We start from the raw sequence: 17964 nt of genomic DNA, 5'->3' as shown, positions 1-17964 counted from the left end.
GCTGTGCCAGCGCCGCTGCTGGCGGGGGCTCTCCCCACCCGGGGCCGTTCCAGGAGGCGACGCCGCTCTAAGAGCGCCGTGTCCCCGCTGCTGACAAAGGGGCTGGCCGCCCCGCACGGCTGGTAGCCCCGCAAGGCCGGCGGTGGCCCCGCTCGCCCCCCTCAAAATGGCGCCTCGCCCTCCGCCACCGCCTCCCTTTTCCCGCCCTTTCCAGCCGCCTCACGTGACCGCCCCCCCGGGGGCCACCAAGCGCGCATGCGCAGTGGGGCGCGGGGTGGAGGGAGAACGGGGGTGGGCGGGGCCGGCGGCCGGCGCGCGCCTGAGGACGTGGCGCTTTCCAGCCAATCGGCGCCCGCGTCGCCGGTGGCGGGGACGCGGGGCTACGGCGGAGGCGAAGGGGCGGGGCGGTGGGCGGAGGGCGGTGTGAGGGAGGCGGGCGAACGGCCGGACGGGCGGCGGAGAAGACCAGTCAGAGCGCGGCGCGGCGCGGCGGGAGAGGCGGAGCGTCGCTCTGATTGGCCGGCGGGGAGGGAGCGCGGGGGGCCGTGCGGCGTGGCGCGGCGCCTACTTCCGGTCGGCGGAGCGGCTGAGGAGAAGCGGGCGGCGGCGGCGGCTCCCGGTAACGGTGAGGGACGGGCCCGGCCCGGCGGGGCGGGAGGGGGCCCGGGGCCCGGCCGGCGGCGGGGTGGCCCTCGGGGGGAGGGCGGACAGCGGCCGGCCCCGCTCCGGCCGCCCGTTGTGGGGGAGCGGTAACGTGGCACCGGCCGGGCCGGGCCTCGGGCCCTGTCCTGCGGCGGGGTCACCGGCTGGAAGGCGGCCTGCGAGGAGACCCCCGGGGCGGGGAGGTGGCACCCCGCCTCCCTTCGCTCCTCCGTTAACGGTTAGCGGAACCCCAGCCCTTCGAGATCTTTATACATCGCTGCACGCTCGTTTTGGGCCATAAATCGCTGCTTTCTCACCCATTATTCGCTTCACCTCCCCTAAAATCAGGCGGGGCTGGGGGAGCAGAGCGCCAGCTCCTCAGTCACCACCATTAATTGCACCTCGGGGCGATTCGCTACCCAAAAAGACACATTAAGGAACCCGCACCCACCCCGACGTCCCCCCCCGCTGCCCTCACGGTTGCGTCCCTTTGCCTCGTGGCACGGCGGCCGTTGGCCCTCGTTCGCCGTCGCCTCCCCGTCGCAACGCGGAGCCCGTCAGCGGCCTGCGGAAGGGAGCCGCCGCTCCTCCGCCTGCGGAGAAGGACCAGGTTTGACTGCCAGCCCGCTGGGATTGGGATCAACCCCCTTAAAAACCAAAACAGAGCTGAATTCCCAAATCTGAGCAAATTATATCCGCCGTAGGTTCTTTTTCCATGAGCCTAGCTGGGCTCCCAGGTGAGAAACATGCTTCCAAAGGGGTTTCTCGCCGTCAATCCGCTCCGAATATCGCCGCAAAACCAACCCCGGCGCGGAATCCCGACTTCTTCCCTCCACATCGACACAAACCCAACCGGAGTCCTGAGTTCCTCCTCCGGGAGACCCCGTTCTGAGGGAACGCTTCCCAGCTCCCCGCCGCTAATTGGCACTTCCGACTCCCCTGCGGTTCACCGCCGAGACCCTTTTATTTAGGAGAAGAGAGAACTTGCCGGTGTCCCTTCCCGTAGCGGTCTGTGGTTTGGTTAACGAGCTGGGGAGAGAAGAGGGGCGCACAAAATCGAGCTCAGTGCTTTATTTATCCCAAAACTGTGAGCGTAACGGAGCTCAAAGCCTTATTTATCCCAAAAGCGTGAGCTCTCAGGAAAATCTGGGGGTCGAGCCTATGGGTAGAGCAGCCGTTGGTCAGCAGAAGCTGGTCCTGAGGTGAATTATTTATGAACAATGGTTCATTTATGGTTTTTTTTTTTCTCTCACCAAGCTCTAGAGCAGCATCTTTACCCGCAGAGGTAAGGCTCGTTGCCTCCCTGGCACCCGGTGTGATGCCAAGATACACGTTTGAGGTCAGATTGCCCCGTTTTAATCGCCTCCAAATGGCTCGCAGCCTCTTTGTGCGGGCGTCGTAGATAAAATCCTGGTATTTGCACTGATTCCGGGTCACCCCGTGCTTTAGTCCGGCCCCCTCCCGGGATTTGTGGGAGGTTGGGCAGGTCCTTGGCGCTGCCACGTGCTCGAAGCGAGGGAGAGTCTGGCCCTCTGCTTAAATATATATATATATATACACACACAGCTCCTCTTAAATAACCCCTGGGGGTGTCTCCCACCTGTCTGCTGAGGTCACGGCCGTGCTGGATTGCATCAGAGGTGCCGAGGGGTGAGGATGTTCACCCGGATCGAGCTGGGATCGCCTGCGGCCACGCGGGCGTCGCTTTTCATCTCCGTTTGCTTCCCGATCCTCCCGTCCCCAGGAGGACGCGGCTTTTCCCTCCCCGGCTGACGGTGACCGCTCGTTCCACGCGGCCGGAGAACGATAGCAGCAGCGATTTAAATCTTTCCCCGGCGCTCTGGCGAGGCGAGACGTGAGGAGATGGGAAGGGATTCTGTCACCCAGCCCCGGGAGAATCCCTGGGGATGTTCCCGGTGTTCTTCATATCATAAAAGCCACAAGGGAGCATTGAAAATGAATAAATAAAAACGCGATGAGGGGGTGTCGTCCATGATACGCTGGTTAGGAGGAAGGAAACCGCCTCCCTGCTGCCTGAAAGGAGGGATGCGGCTCTCCCGGCGAGGCTGGCGTGGAGCTCCCACCTTCCTCATCATCCTCATCCTCCGCGGCAGCCTCGGATCATCACGGGGCCGGCTCTCCCAGCATCCTTGCCCGCGCCGGCACCCGGAGCAGTGCGAGGCTCCGCGTTCGCAGGGCAGGCCGTTGGCCCTCCGCCGCCGGGTGGGAAGCGTTCCCGCTTTCCGTGATTTCCGGGGTGGTTTATTTTTCCCTAAATCGGGATATTTTTGTCACAGTGTTACCTTGGCGCCTTCCCGGAGATGCGGCGAGCGAGGTTTGTGGGGTCCTGCCTCTGGGATGGGTTTGTACAGGTCAAAAACCAGATCCTCCCAATATCTGATGTAACGGGGTAGGACGGGTTTATCCGCAGCTCGTGCCGCAGAAACGATCTGCGAGTTGGGAAAAGCTGCTCCTCTTCCAGCTTTTCCATCATTTCCGATGCTTTAGCACGCAGGCGTCTCTTCCTTTATCCCCAAACTTCCCTTTTATTTGGCCTAATTAACGGCCAAAAGCCCGAGGCGTCGCCGCGTTTCCCGTGTACGAGAGCAGAACTCCCCGCCCGCATCCCTCGTCCCTTCCTTCGCGATCCCCGCGTTGGTGGCTGCGGTCGCGGCAGCGGGATTCCTCTTTTTTTGTATTTTTTTCCCCCAGCGGAGCGGTGGTTTCCAGCTTTCTCAGTGGGGAAAACTGGCCGTGCTCTCGCCTCCTCGGGGTTTGGCTTCTCGCCTTCGCTCGCTGCCGAGCGGCCAAACGCGCTCCAACCCGGCCGGCAGAACACCAGCCCTTCGAGCAAAGCAGTCAGGTGCCTCCTCGCTACCCGACCTAGTTCAATTTCTTTTAAATTAATCTATTTTTGACTTTATTTTTGCAGTCTTTTCTCCCGATACGAGCACGGAGCCCAGCCGCCGTCGTGCCGTTAGCGTCTACCCTCGCGCCGCCGGGCTTCCTTGGCTCCTTCATCTTCCTCGCGGGTTCGTACCCCGCTCTTGCCGCAGGGCGTGCGGCCCTCCTACGGGAAATTTATGTTGCCGGCTTCACGGATGAGCTTCTTTCACAGCGGGTTTGACTATTTCTGTGAAAAGCGTGACCGGTTTTCATCCCTTTCCGTGCCTTTCGGGTGTGAATATGGCTTCAAGCCGGTGACATCGGAGCTGAAACGACCCTCGGGAGCCTTTATTTTGTGGCGTTTTTATTTTGTTTATTTTCCCTCATCCCCGAAGGGATTCGTACGGCACAAACGCCGCGCGGGTAAATCCCTCGGGCGTTGGGAGGGGGTTGGATGGGTTCCTTGCCCTGCTGCTTGCGTCATCTTAAGCAAATATTGGTGAAGTGGGTGATTTAAATAAAAAGAATCCCTTGACCCCACCAACTCCCGAGTAACGCTTCAGGCAGGTCACTCTCCTTGTTTTACTGTATTACGAGGGGTTTTTTCCCCCTCCTGCTCCTCCTTTCCAACCTCTGCAAGTCATTTTAGCTGCGCGGACTCTCTAACTTCTGGTTTCTACAGGGTAAAATTTAATTTTATAAGGTTTTTCAGGCAGGAGCGCGCAAGTGGAGCTCTGGGTGCGCGGAGAGAGTAAGGCGGCTTGATCCTGCTGCTGGAGAGGTGGGGTGGCGGGCTGAAGAACACGTTGCTGCTTGATTTAAATATGTTAGCCGCTTGATTTAAATGAAATAGATAAGGATGGGGAATATTTCTGAGAGCCTCGTTCGATTGCTGAGTACGGCTCTCGCGTTTTTATCCGGCGTTTTCCGCCCGGACGCGTGCTGTGACCGTCCCTGACGCCGCGGCGTTGCCGTGCGAGCACCGGACAGACGATCTGGGCGATAAATCGCCGCGTCCTGAGCGTCTCCGTCGTCGTCCGTCACCCAGCCGCCACCTGGAATTTGGTTCCAGATGGGCGTAGCGAGTCCGTCGGGACTTGAATTGAGGGTGAAATATGTCTGGGCAAGGCTCCCATCCACATCGCTCCGACCCAGGGTATCGGAAGTCCTGGAGGAGCGTCCGAAGCCAGCTGCTGGACAAGGCACCTCGCTGGGAAGGAGGGATTTTTTGGGAAGACCCAGCCCCGCGGGGAGGGAATTGGGCAGGAGGACGTGAGAGCAGAGGGCGGCTGGCGACCGGCTCGGCCGGAGCCGCGTAACGGGCGATCCGCTGCGCGTGTTTGCCATGCATCCTTCGCATTCCTCGCCGAGCGGGCTCTCCTTCCAACAAACAGCAGTTGTTGCGCTCTGCCGGGCGGAGGGGCTCGGCTGGGGCTCGCGTGAGGGGTTTGGGAGTGGGGAGCCGCTCCGGGTGGGCGTTCGTAAGGGTTTCTGCGTTAATTCGTCACTGTGCCCACGTAATCGGCGTTAATTCGTCACTGTGCCCACGTAATCGGCGTTAATTCGTCACTGTGCCCACGTAATCGGCGTTAATTCGCCAGCTCTCCCCATTTTGGTGTCCGACTTCTGGTTTGTGACCCTGGCCCCGGCGTCATGCCGCTCCGGCGTCCCCGTCACAATACCGGCTCCTAAAATTCCCCTTCCTCCGCTGTCCCGCAGGTGCGTCCCAACCACCATGACCATCCCTCAGCTCCTCCTCTGCCTCTCTCTCTCCATGCTCTGCATCTCGAGCAAACCCACCGAGAAGAAGGACCGGGTTCACCACGACCCGCAGCTCAGCGACAAGGTCCACGACGACGCGCAGAACTTCGACTACGACCACGACGCTTTCCTCGGGGCGGATGAGGCCAAAACCTTTGATCAGCTCACACCGGAGGAGAGCAAGGAGAGACTCGGGTAAGGAAACGAGCCGAAATAAAAACCTGATTGAGAGAGAAACGAATCCACCGTGGATTCTGCTGGCCGTAAATGTCACCCCGGCGTTCACGTACGTTCTCTTCCACCTCGGGTGGCGGAGGTGGCCTCCATTACAGCCTTTTAAATGTCATTTTTAAGGCAGCAGTAGCTGAAATTTAGTGACCAACACAAAAGTTATGCAGCACGTGTGCAGATGGCCTCACTAGAGACCTTGCTCTCAGCCTACAAGGTCACCTTGAGTCATTCCAACCACGCACGCTTGCTTCTAAGCACCAAATACTCCCCAAAACTACAAAGTATAAATGAAAATAAGCGTCTTTTCCTTTTGCTGTACTCAAACCGTGCTCAGCGGAGCTCGCTGGTCTCCAGTTACGCTGGAGTCCGAAGGCCCCGGGGAATTACTTGCATTTTCCTGCCACGTTTTTCTTCCCAGTCGAGAAGCAGCTGGTTGCTGCGCAGAGCCACGGGTTAGCGAAAACAGAGCATCTCTTGAAAAAGTAACCGCTGCTTCATCGCTTTTGCCTCCCCGGCCACCTGCAGACGTCGGAACGGGGCGTTTACAGGAGACGCTCAGCGCTGGTCGCGGCGCTACAGCGTGCGCCTTTGTGTGCGCGGCAGCAGCTGCTGGCGCAGTTGTTCGCGTTGGGCTTAGGAAGGCTTAAACTTTCGGGGTTTCGGCCCTGACGAGACTTTTTTTTTTTTTTTTTTTTTTTTTTTTGGAGAGTCTCGAGGGCCGCGCTCCCGCCTGGTGAGCTCGGCCTCGCCGTTGGGACGCTCCTCGCCACATCAGGCTGAAGGAGCGACTCGTCGTGGTCCAAATTGCCCGTTAATTCTTCAGTTTTCTGGGTTTTTTTCTGTTTTTTTGTTTTTTGTTTTTTTTTTTTTGCCGGCGGCCCTGCTCTCTTCGTCCCGGCGCCTGGATGAGCTTCGCTCACCAGCGTAATTCTCCGCGCGAGAGCCGAGCGCCTCAGCCTCACGCTCCGGCCGGTGGAGCAGCGCGTGCTGCAAACCACGACGAAAACCGCGCGGTTTGGGGTTTTTTGGTTTTTTTGGGGGGATGGGGCTCCCCAGTGAGAAGGGAAAGCTTAACCAGCGTAGGTGCCGAGGGAAACGCCACCGGAGCGAGGGAAATGTCCGGATGCGGGCGGATTCGCGGGGCAGGGCGATGCCAGCCTTGCTTCGGCATCTGTACGGATCATCCAGGCTGCCAGCCTGGGGCGGGAGCTCGGCAGTTTCCTCTCGATAAAGGCTGGGCAAAGGCAACGCCATGTCTGCCCTCAAGGAATCTTTGCGGGAGGGGGGTTTTTTTCCCCCCCCTGGGGACTCTTTAGAAAGGAAAAACTCTTCGGACCGCCGGATCCATTGCAGCCAGGCCCTCGTCGGTCTGCAAACTGCAAAATAAGACGAGCCGGGTGGCTTTTTGCGAGGAAAAACAGTCTGGGGAGAACCCCTTGATTTTTTCTCCCCCCCCCTAAAGCGGGAGTTGAATGCAGAGGGGAAGGTGCAGCTCTGGCTGCAGAGAGCAGAAACATGCTGGCGATCCTCCCCCTCCCGCTGTTTTCCTGACCCGTAGGCTCGGTCACGGCTCCGCGCTTTAATTTCATTGTTCTGCTGAGTTATCTCCTGGAAAAAGCTGGCAGCGGACGCGGGGCCGGGGTAAGAGTTTCCACTCGGGCGTTTTAACGAGGCCGTTTCAAACCGCTCTCGCCCTTGACAGAAAACAGCTTGCCTTTTTTTTTTTTTTTTGGTCAGAGGCAAATTCATCACACTTTCCTCAGCTTGAATGAGTTTGATAAACTTGTTGTGAACACATAATTATGTAAATTTTTTTTTTTTTTTAATGGATGTTGAAAGGAGCCGGTTCCCTGGGAGAGAGAGCTCTGGCTGCGGGTTTCCTGGCTGGGTTTCTATCCAGCTTTTCTCACATCCCTGTTTCTTGGGTTGACTGGGATTTGGGAACGGCGTCCCATGCTCTCCCTTGTTTTTCTTTTAAGGCTGCTGAATTAGGGAAATGCTCCGCTGGTTTTCCTGCCGATAGCGCTGAGCAAACAGGATCCCCTTGCTTCCCTGGAACGCCGGGAGTGGGAAAGCGAAGCAGCCTGTCAGCTCCAGCTGCCAACCCTCGCGAAACATCTGGTGCCCCTGCCACCCCCTCCCCGCGCAGGCTGCTGCGGCGTTATGTGACAAAACTACGGGGTTTTTTTTTATTAAAACTTAGGGGTTTTGTGGCTTCTGCCCTGGGAAACCAGCCGGGGAGCATCTGGTTGGCACCGCGCCGCTGAAGGCAGAGGTTTAGGAGCTGCCGAAGCGTCCCCAGCGGCACCGAGCTCGCCCCGGGCTCCAGGCGGGGACGGAGCTTAACTTAATGCAATTAAAGAGGGAAGCTGTTCTCTTAATTAAACTTCTGAACTGCTGCTGCCCCACCTAGAAACCTTTCCTGGCAAAGTCGCCTTGGCTATCTACCCACGCGGGCTCCAGTTTTTCATCCCGGTGGGTTTTATGGTTTCCAAAGTATTGCGACGGCAGCGAGCCGTGGCCGTGCCCGCGCTCCGAGCGGCGCTTCACAGCTCAGCCAGTGGCCGATTTTTTTTCCTCGTCGCCCTCGGCTGGACAGCTGAAAAGTGGTTTTGCGCGAGATCTGCCCAAATCTCGTCCCTTGGCTGCTCCGCTCTGCCACCGCTTCGTTTTCCTGCCGCTCCAGGGTTGGTGTCGCAGAAACCTTTCTTTAACAAGGCTGGGATGGTTCAGATTTTACGGTCGGGGAAGCAGCTGGGGAAATTCCCGATGGATTTAGGCCGCTTTGTGAGAAAGCGAGGAAGGACGATGCCCACCGTTCCTGGGAAGTGAGTTTCCAACCGGCCCGCTCCTCGACTCTTTGTGTTTGCAATTTAACCGCTCCCAAACCGCACGGGAGCCTTTAACCCGTACGGTGCCTTGGTAGCCGGGAGCGTCGCGTGCTCCCGCGGCGGTATTCCTGTCCCGCTCCCGAACGGCAATGCCATATATAAAAGTTGAATTGTTTCCCCGAAATAGCAACCGTTAAAGATGTGCCTGTAAAAATGGGTCGGGCCTCCGCCGCGCGGCCTGCAAGCCTCCGTCTGCTGCAGGTAGCGCACGGCGTCGAGCCCAAAGGCTCTTCGAGAAGTAAAGCAGATATTTTTACTGGCCTTATCCCAGCTTATTCAGCCTTTCGTTTTTTAGGAACGTCCTTTGTGCCGCAGAGGAAAGGGCGGGTTTTGCTTTTTAGAAGCAATTTGGGAACACAAAAAGCTGGGAACTGAGCGCAGGGTGGCTCCGGTGCCCCCGGCTGCGTGACGAGGCTGCGTTTGCACTCGATGCCTTGCTTTGCAGCGATATTCTGGGAATTAATAGTCTCGTGGCGATTTAAAACAGTCTTTTAACGTTCCTCAAGTTATTTTATTTGAGTTACGGATTACTGAATTTAACGGAACCGGTTTGACTCTGAACCTTCCTGTTAAAAGGCAAAAATGAGCCCGGTTCACCCAGCAAAACGTTTTGGGCCCTCACCCCTGGCTTTAACGGCCTGGCGCTGCCTGCGGGGGCGAAATCCCAAAACGGAAAGTTCCCAGCGCCGAGCTTTGTAACGCAGCGTGTGCTGCGACCGCCCCGCATCCCGCAAACGCCACGACTACTCCTAGGAGTAAACCACGAGGAACGGTGAGGATTAAACAGCCCGGCTCCTCCTCCCCGTGCCGGAGGCTCGCGTGCATCTGCCTATGGATCTCCGCATTCCTCCCGGCGGCTTTTCTTCACAGCTGCTGCTAAAAATAAAGCAAGCATGCGGCCTCGCACCGTGCTTTATCAACCACGCATCTCCGGTTTCTCCCTCGGTAAACGGGCGGGCATCGTCCTTGGGTGGGAGCCGACGTGGACGTCGGCTTCTCATCGCTGTCCTGCGAGGGTTTTTCTCTGCCTTGCCGGGCTCGGGCGCGCAAACGAGCCAAAGCTCGGTCTTTGCGCCCCTTCGCCGGGGCCGGGCTTCCCCGCTTTTAACGTAAGTACCTGGACGCGCTGTCGAGGTGGGAAGACGCGCGACCGGGTGTTTCCCAAGGTTGAACGAGAAAACGCTTTCCCCTAAGGCGCGCGATTCCCGAAGAATACAAAACCTGAGCGGCCCGAGAGCGAGCAAGCCGGCGTTTCGGCGGCTAAACCCTAGGTTGGTTTTAAGGACGAGCTGTCCCTGCGGTCAGATTGCCGGGGCCGGGTACTAAACGCCTTGACTTGCTCGCTCTGGCGTCCGGGAATAACCTGCCACCGGTTCAAACGCTCCGCCCGGTAGAACGAGAGCTTTGTTTCCCTTAACTTTTGCTGGATTTTTCTGCATTTTCTACAGAAAGATTGTAAGTAAAATAGATGAAGACAAAGACGGGTTTGTAACTGTGGAAGAGCTGAAAGACTGGATTAAGTTTGCACAAAAGCGCTGGATATACGAGGATGTAGAGCGGCAGTGGAAAGGGCACGACCTCAATGAGGACGGCCTCATTTCTTGGGAGGAATATAAAAATGCCACCTACGGCTACATCTTAGGTAGGTCTCTACTCTTGGGATAAAAACTTTGCGGAGCCGGCGCTTGAAACTTGCTGTTTTGTTTTTGTAGAGTGATTGTAGATAAGATAGACACGGATAAGGATGGGTTTGTGACGGAGGGGGAGCTGAAAGCCTGGATTAAGAAGGCCCAGAAGAAATACGTGTATGACAGTGTCGAACGCCAGTGGCAGGAGTTTGACATGAATCAAGATGGATTTATCTCCTGGGATGAGTACAGGAACGTGACATATGGCACTTACCTCGGTAAGGGGCAAGGTGTCCGATCTGGTGGTGGTCTCTGATCAATAAAGCAGAAGTGCGATGGAGCGGAGCGGGAGCTCTCGACCCGTCCCCAAAGCCTCTGACTAAAAAGAAAAAAAAAAAAAGGAAGAATTTACCTTCCGCCGGCGTTAACGAAGGGCAGTCTAAGGAAAAAAAAAAAACGAAAACGTGGGGGGGGAAAAAACCCACCCAAGGGTGAACGCGCAGCTTCGTAACTCTGCTTTATTGATGCACTTAATTGTGAAAATTAGCTCCAGACTCAGTCGTGAGCAATAACGTGATTAAAGGCACACGGGGTAATGGTTCTTTTTGCCTTCTGGCTTTTGAATTTCAAGCTACTGGTGGCACTCAGCACCTGCAGAAAGCAGCCGACTGAGCCGCGGCTGTAGAAGCCACGTTTTTCTGGGTGTCTGCGCCCTTCCGAAATCTGGGAAGATCATTAGCAAAGAGGCTTTTAATCACTTTCCAAAGTCCTGCGTGCCCATCTCGGTTTCTCCGCTTATCCTGGCAGTAGCTTTACAGCCCAGAGCCTGTAGATTTTGGCACGGGAGGCAGGTCAGCCGCCCCGTGAGGACTTAACCGCCCCGAGGAGCGAGGTAAGAAGAAGCTCTTCTGGGGTTAAGACGTTAAAAAAAAAAAAAAATTACCGGTTCCTCTGCCAGTTGTTCCTGCCTCCTGGAACGCAGACATATATGGTATGATGAGCTACAGCTTGAAAGCATGAAATAAAGTTTAATTTACTAAATATTTCCAAAGATAGTCAAATGCTCTGCGAGAACGTATGGAGGCTGTTGCCTCTCGGTTCTGGCTCATCCATCTTCCCTCGCGCTGTTTCACGGCTGCTTTGAAACGAGTGGGCTAAAGCACGAGGAAGATGGAAGTTTGCCCTGCTGGGGGCTGGGGAAATCAGCTCCCCCCAGACCCCGGCGGGTCTTACTGAGCTTCCCAGACCCCCTCGGGGTTGGGCCAGGCCTTACTAAGCTTCTCTTTTCCATTAATAGTCTAATTACCGAGACCCACAGCAAGCCTAGCCTATCTGTTCAGCCTCGGAGGGGGAGGAGAGGTCCTAGGAAGGCTTTTATCGCACGTTTTGGAGTCCGTGCAGTGGGATTTATGAGCTGCAGGGGTAGAATGTTTAACAAAAAAAAACCTTAATGAGGAAAAAAAAACTTAATGAGAAAAAAAAACCACCTTAATGAGAAAACCGTTTCTCAAGCCTAATGTGTAAGAGAGGGGAGTGCCTGGTCCTGGTGACGGATGATTTGCTTTAACGATCTCACCAGCCCGAGCCAGGGACCGGCGCTCGACGCTGAGTGCCCTTGGCAGACGCTGATAAAGCCTATTATGGCCCTGCTCCCGCGTACTTCTGTCCTTACGGAACGCCGGGAGGATCCCAACGACCCCGCTCTCGCAGCCGTGCTGCCGGGCTCTACCCGGCAGAGCCCTGCCTGCCTAATCCCGCGGCTCCGCGCTCCTTTTTCAGCAGGAATTGCTTTTCCCCCACCACGTTTCTGCTGAAATATTCCCATCCCTTACACGAGATTCTCCCCTCCCTCCCCTCTCCGGCCGGAGCGGCGCTGGAAATGCCTCTGGAAATGCCTCTGGAGAGCTTGATGCCTGGCCAAGAGGCCGGCCGATCCCTTAACCGAGTTCAGAACATCCCTCTCCCGGCGTGGGGGAGCCGAGGCACCACCCCTCTCTTGCTGCTCTACCGAGTATTTAAAAAATGCTTGCTTTTTGTCATCAAAATGAAATGCCGTTTGGTTTTTTGTTTTATTTTATTTAAAACATCGGTACTGTATTAGTCACCGGGTTGCGCCCAGTGCTGTCATAAAGTAGCTCGGAGCGCATCGGCGCCGAAGGCTGATTCTGCGGATCTAAATCCTGCTTTCCATAGGGAAAGCAAGAATATTAAGTGATAAGTAACCAAGAGCTTCATCTTCAAGTAAAAATCCCTTTAAAACCTCCTCAAAAATAGGAATATAGAAATAATAACGCATATTTTTTTTGTTCTTCAGTCCCATCGGGCTCACTTGTCACTACGGGTGGGTTCTGAAACCAGAAACGCTCGTGTTTCTCCTGCTTGTATCGGGAAGAGAAAAATAGTTGAAAAGATAAAAAAGATTAAAAGAAGATAAAAAAAGAGATTAAAAAGTTGAGCTTGTGGCTCTGCTGCCTGCGGCTCCCGGGCGATTCCCCAGCTCTCTTCCCTCCGTCCGCCCTCTAAAACGTTTCACTGGTGCCACCGAGGACTAAAACGCGAGGCGTTTTGGGGTGGGTTTAACCCTTGTGGAACAGTCGGCTTGCTTGGCGCTCCGCTGCTTGCCACCCGATTAAAACGGAAGGAAAGCCGCTCGGCCAAATGGCAGAATCACCCCTATTAAACGCCATTGCTTTTCGCTCGGACGGGCTCCGCTTGTCCCCCAAGCCGGCGCTGATCCCGAGGCTTTCCTTGGCTCTCCCGCTCTCCCTGAGCCTTCGGCGTACGCCGCTTTCCGAGGCGAAAGCTCGGGAATAGAATAGGAAACTTTAGGCTTAATTGTGCCCTAGAGGTGACTTAAAATAAAATCTTCTTACCGTCTTATATTTAATGGTTGGCCAGCACCCGGGCTTGTACAGAGCTGCTTAATCCCCTGCCTTTTGTCCTGGATGTAAACAGAGAAGGGAGGGAGCCTTTTTTTAGACCAGGCCTGGCTCTCGCTTAACTTCACCCCCCCAAGGATTCGGCTACGTCCTCCTCTATCGATATTTTTCTATAGGCTGACAAACAAAGCCGACTTCGGTATCCCACAGCTTATCTATAGCTGTTGGCGTAGCTATATCTAGGGGCCATATGTGCCCAGATATTCCCGCTGCGGCGGGCGCTGGGTGATGTTTCGCTGGCTTTGAAGCCGCCCCGGCAGCGGAGAGCAATATCCCCTTACACATTCTCCTCCAGAAATAGCTTGGGCTGAGCCTCCGGGGCCGCGCCGGCCAAAAAAACCCCTGATCCCTGTCTCCTGGGGGCATCTTCCCCGGGAATGTTGGTCTCCCACAGCCACTGGCAGCTCCTCCTCCTCTTCCTCCTGGCAGAGGAGGTGCAAGAGAGAGACGACGGCTGCCGATATCTAAAATTCAGGCTGCCGTGGCAAAGCGTTGGGAGGTTGAGGTTGGGTTGAGGTGGTTGAGATTGAGCTTGGGTTGAGGAGGTTGGGTTGGGTTGAGGTTGAGATTGAGGTTGAGGTTGGGTTGAGGTTGAGGTTGAGGTTGGGTTGAGGAGGTTGAGGTTGGGTTGAGGTTGAGGTTGGGTTGAGGTTGAGGTTGGGTGGAGGTTGAGGTTGAGTTGGGTTGGTGGTGACCATGGGGCATCTCCCCCCTACCCGAGCTGACCCAGGGCGGCTGCCTCTTCTCTTCTCATGCCCAGATGACCCAGACCCCGACGACGGATTTAATTATAAACAAATGATGGTGCGAGATGAACGACGCTTCAAGATGGCTGACAAGGATGGAGACTTGACCGCCACCAAGGAAGAGTTCACCGCCTTTCTGCACCCCGAAGAGTACGACTACATGAAAGATATAGTCGTGCAGGTGCGTCCGCTGCGGCTGGGGAGCTGCGGGCGGCGGTCTCGCGCACAATCTGGTGTTTATGGCAAAGAAATGGGTGGTGAGGGTTGGAAATCGGGGTGTACCTCCGCTCCGTCCCTGGGGAGACCCTCCTGGGCGGCTCCGCCATCGGCACAAGAAGCGGTCCTGGCAGCAGGGTGGGCAGGGATGGCTGTGGGCAGAGCGGATCGGCCCTGGAGCACAAAATGGGGCTTTTTGGGGGTTTTTTTTTTTTAGCCCGTGGATGGCATCCTTGTGCTCGCTGGGGCTGGCACGGGGCCGGCTCGGTCACGGTGGCGGGGAATTGCTCCGAGCCCAGCTAACCGCCGTCTCCTCCTTGCAGGAAACCATGGAGGACATCGACAAGAACGGAGACGGCTTCATTGACCTGGAGGAGTACATAGGTGAGAGGCCGGCGCCTCGGCGCTGCCGCCGCGTCCCCTCCTCGCCCCGGCCGGCGGGAGCAGCTGCCGGCATGTGCTTTCCCTCCCTTCCCCCTCTCCTGGAATTTTATTATCTCTCTTTAACTTCCTAACTTTAGACCTGCCCCGCTCCTCCGGCCTCGCTGGGGGATTTCTGGCTTAAATCCCAAACCGACGACAGGCGCTGGGTGCTCGGGGTGGGAAGAGCAGCTTCCAGCCCCCCAGAGGGAAGGGAGCATCTGCTGGAAATCCAGGATTGTCCGCTCTTAAACGCGGCGGGAGCTGCCCGTCCCTGCCTCCTCCCTTGGCAGCGGTGGGACGCAGAACAGCTGCCTTTTTTAACACCCCTTATCTGAAATGGAAGGCTTCGGCAGGGGAGAGGGGCGGCGAGAAGCGCGTCCGACTCCCAAAATATGTCGGGACAAACGCCGCCTGCTCCTCCAAACCGATTTAAAGCGGCGCTTGAAAATTTCAGGGGTGAATTTAGGGAAATAAAGAGGCTTAAAGTCGATCCTCGAAGACGGGAAAGGGACGCGGGGGTCTTGTCGTCGCGCCCTTGGAAGCCGCGGGCTGCGCGCGGATCCGGGGGCGGAACCGGGCGCGAGCCGCGCTCCCGTGGGATGGCGGAGGCGTGCGGGTGTGTCCCACCGGCGCTCTTCCCTCGGCATGGATCCGGTGGAAGGGCGCGCAACCCGCCGCTGTGCCTTCCAGGTGACATGTACAGCCACGACGGGGACGCCGACGAGCCCGAGTGGGTGAAGACGGAGAGGGAACAATTTGTGGAATTCAGAGACAAGAACCGCGACGGCAAAATGGACAAGGAGGAAACCAAAGATTGGATCCTCCCTTCGGATTACGACCACGCCGAGGCGGAAGCGCGACACCTCGTCTACGAATCCGACCAGGACAAGGTGGGGACGGCGTCTCCCCTCCCTGCCGAGGATGGTTTTCCCCCCAGGATTTCTGCCGGAGCTGGGCCCGCAGCCCTCGACTCCACGGCTCGGAAGCCTTCCTTTCCCCAAGGATGAGGCTAACGCCCTTTGGAACGGCTCGGCACACGCCTTCGTTAAGCTAACTAATTAAGAGTTGCCTGGGCGCGCGCGCTCCCCGCGGCGTTTCGGCTCCCCCGGCGCGGCGCTCTCCATCTCTCGACGGGGTCGAGTGGGCTTTTTTGGGAGTCGGGGAGGGAGAAACGGAGCCGCCGCGGGGGCAACTAACGGGAATTTGTGTCTCCGCTCTCTTCCAGGACGGCAAGCTGACCAAGGAGGAGATCGTGGAGAAGTACGACTTGTTCGTGGGCAGCCAGGCCACGGACTTCGGGGAGGCCTTGGTGCGACACGACGAATTTTAAGAGCTGTACAGAGAAAGCCGTTTCTTAAATAATTTATTTTTTACAGTTTCTGGGATTATCATAAGAAACATTTTTCTCGCGACTGAGACTGTTATTCCAGGCGATGAGGTGAAACAACACACACACAAATCGCGCTTCCCGTCCTTTTATTTTTTCTTTTTCCTCCTTCCCGAAGGGATGGGGATTCGCTGTTCTGAAAACCACCTCTCATTACGACACTTTGTGGGGTTTTGGGTTGGGTTTTGGTTTTTTTTTTTTTTTTTTAGATTTACACGTCGGTTTATGGTCTGAACGAGGTCTGTTTATTTTTGTATTTGTTTTGGTTCCACGGGAAGCGAAGACGCGCGGATCCTGGCGAGCGAAGGGTCGAGCGACGCTCACGGTTCTCCCCTCGCCCTGCCTCCCTCTCTCCCCTTCGGTTTGTTTTTAAAATTAAAACAAAAAAAAAAAAGAAATCAAGGAAAAAAAAAAAACCAACCTAGAACAAGCCAGAGAACAATAGGGCCAAAAGGAAAAATAAAGCCAGAGGTGAGTCATGCTTGGTTTAGACCCGGCTTTGCAAATCCAAACACGGTTCCTCCATCCCGGAGGGAGTCGCGCTCAGCCCCTCGCCTCCGGCGGGATTCGCTCCCTCCGCCAGCCCAATTAACCAAGCCGGTAATCAACCGGAGCCGCGCGGGTGCGGGAGACGGCGATCCCCTCCTCGACAAACCCCTTTCCCGCTTCTGCGGCCCCGAAAGTGCCTTTTTTCCACCCAAAAAACGCGGCGAAGGTGGAACGGCCCGGCGGGGGGGACGCTCGCCGCCCTCCCGGCGCGCCCTACCGTCAATTTGCTCTTTCTCAATTAATATTATAATTATTTTTTTTTTTTTTTTACACCTGTGCGTTCCCCGCGCGGCCCAGGGACGTCTCGCCTCCCTCTCGCCTCGTCCCCGCGCCCTCGGCCGGACCCCGCGGCGACGTGGATCCGTCTCCGGCGGCATCGCGCAGAGGTTGGTGCCGCCGTCCGCGCCGGGGCAGGGGAAAACCGACGCCGGCGGGGGGGGGTTTCACCCTCAAATCCGTCTCGGAGGGCTAAAACCGCGACCTGCGCCGCGTGCGTTGTACTCCTGTTCCGTGTACCTTGCGTAAAGTAACGGTTTGGATAGAAGTCGCGGGTGAGGCGGATAATCCTAGGCCAAACCCGTGCGATAAACGCGCCCTGGGCGCTCCGCCGGAGGGGGACGCCGGCAACGCTCGCCGCCGTCTCAGGCCCCGCTCTGGCGCGCTCCGGCGCGCTCGGCTTTCTCCACCCAGAAGGACTTGGGAGCAGCCAGCGAGCGAGCCGGCGGCTCCTCGGCCGCCCTTAACGCCTTCAGACACTAATTTTGTTTCCCGGCGCGGGGTCGGCTCCGCGTGTTTGTCCCCCGTGTGTCCCCCCCCCCCCCCCCCCGTGTTTATTCCTCGGATATTTCTCCTCTCGGAATGATTGAATTTTGATCCGTCTGGTGTAAACGGAGCTCCGCAGCCGTGCCGGAGGATTCTGTGGTTCAATAAAACCTGTTTACATCCCACCCCGTAAATGGTTCGGGGCTTCGCTGCGCCGCGCCGGGGTCTGGTGCCGGAATTGCTCCCGTTTTACCCCAAAAGTGGGATGGGGGAGGGGGGGATCCCCCCCAATTCTGGCTCGTTCGGCGGCCGCCGTGCCGGCTGGATTGGCCCCCGGCTCACTCGGAACGGGGATGGCTCGGTTTGGGATGGATTCGTTTGGGATAGGTTAATTTGGGACGGATGAATTTGGGAGAGCGCGGTTCGGAAGCGTTTATGGGGTGTGGGGCTGGGGGTCCCGGGGGGCTGGGGAGGGCACAGATCCTGGATGAGTCCCCCTCTTGTCCCCAGTGCTGCTGGGGGGGTGCTCAGCACCACCCCTGCCCCATGGATGGGGGGCTCAGCACCAGCCTAGCCTCGCAGATGGCATCCAGCCTTGCCCCAGCTCCACAGATGGGGGGCTCAGCACAACCGCAGCCCCATGGATAGGGCTCAGCATCACCCCAGCCCCACAGATGGGGGGCTCAGCATCACCCCAGCCCCACAGATGGGGGGCTCAGCACCACCCCGGCCCCATGGGTAGGGCTCAGCACCACCCCAGCCCCACAGATGGCATCCAGCCTTGCCCCAGCCCCACAGATGGGGGGCTCAGCACCACCCCAGCCCCACGGATGGGGGGCTCAGCACCACCCCGGCCCCATGGGTAGGGCTCAGCACCACCCCAGCCCCACAGATGGCATCCAG

At 57.3% G+C, this 17964-nt stretch overlaps 1 protein-coding gene across 3 annotated transcripts; it reads left to right on the top strand.

Moving 5' to 3' along the window:
• Positions 1–486: 486 nt before the first annotated feature.
• On the top strand, positions 487–17246 carry CALU (calumenin). 3 transcript variants are annotated; one of them, XM_087766255.1, is made up of 7 exons: positions 487–619; positions 5248–5484; positions 9860–10053; positions 13739–13905; positions 14264–14324; positions 15054–15253; positions 15589–17246. In XM_087766255.1, exons 2-7 carry the CDS (start codon positions 5264–5266, stop codon positions 15691–15693), a joined length of 948 nt encoding a protein of 315 aa, XP_087622381.1. In that variant the 5' UTR covers positions 487–619; positions 5248–5263; the 3' UTR covers positions 15694–17246. The 3 variants fall into 3 exon arrangements, with proteins under 3 accessions (XP_087622381.1, XP_087622380.1, XP_087622379.1); XM_087766254.1 differs by lacking the exon at positions 9860–10053 and adding an exon at positions 10124–10317 and having other exon boundaries at positions 487–625; XM_087766253.1 differs by having other exon boundaries at positions 487–625.
• Positions 17247–17964: the final 718 nt, after the last annotated feature.

The sequence above is a fragment of the Nipponia nippon genome, unplaced genomic scaffold, assembly GCF_047370975.1.
Source record: "Nipponia nippon isolate SJK-2023a ecotype South Korea unplaced genomic scaffold, ASM4737097v1 scaffold_3, whole genome shotgun sequence".
Classification (NCBI taxonomy): Eukaryota; Metazoa; Chordata; class Aves; order Pelecaniformes; family Threskiornithidae; genus Nipponia; species Nipponia nippon.
The sequence above is the reverse complement of the archived record's forward strand: the minus strand, read 5'-3'. Positions and strand labels throughout refer to the sequence as shown.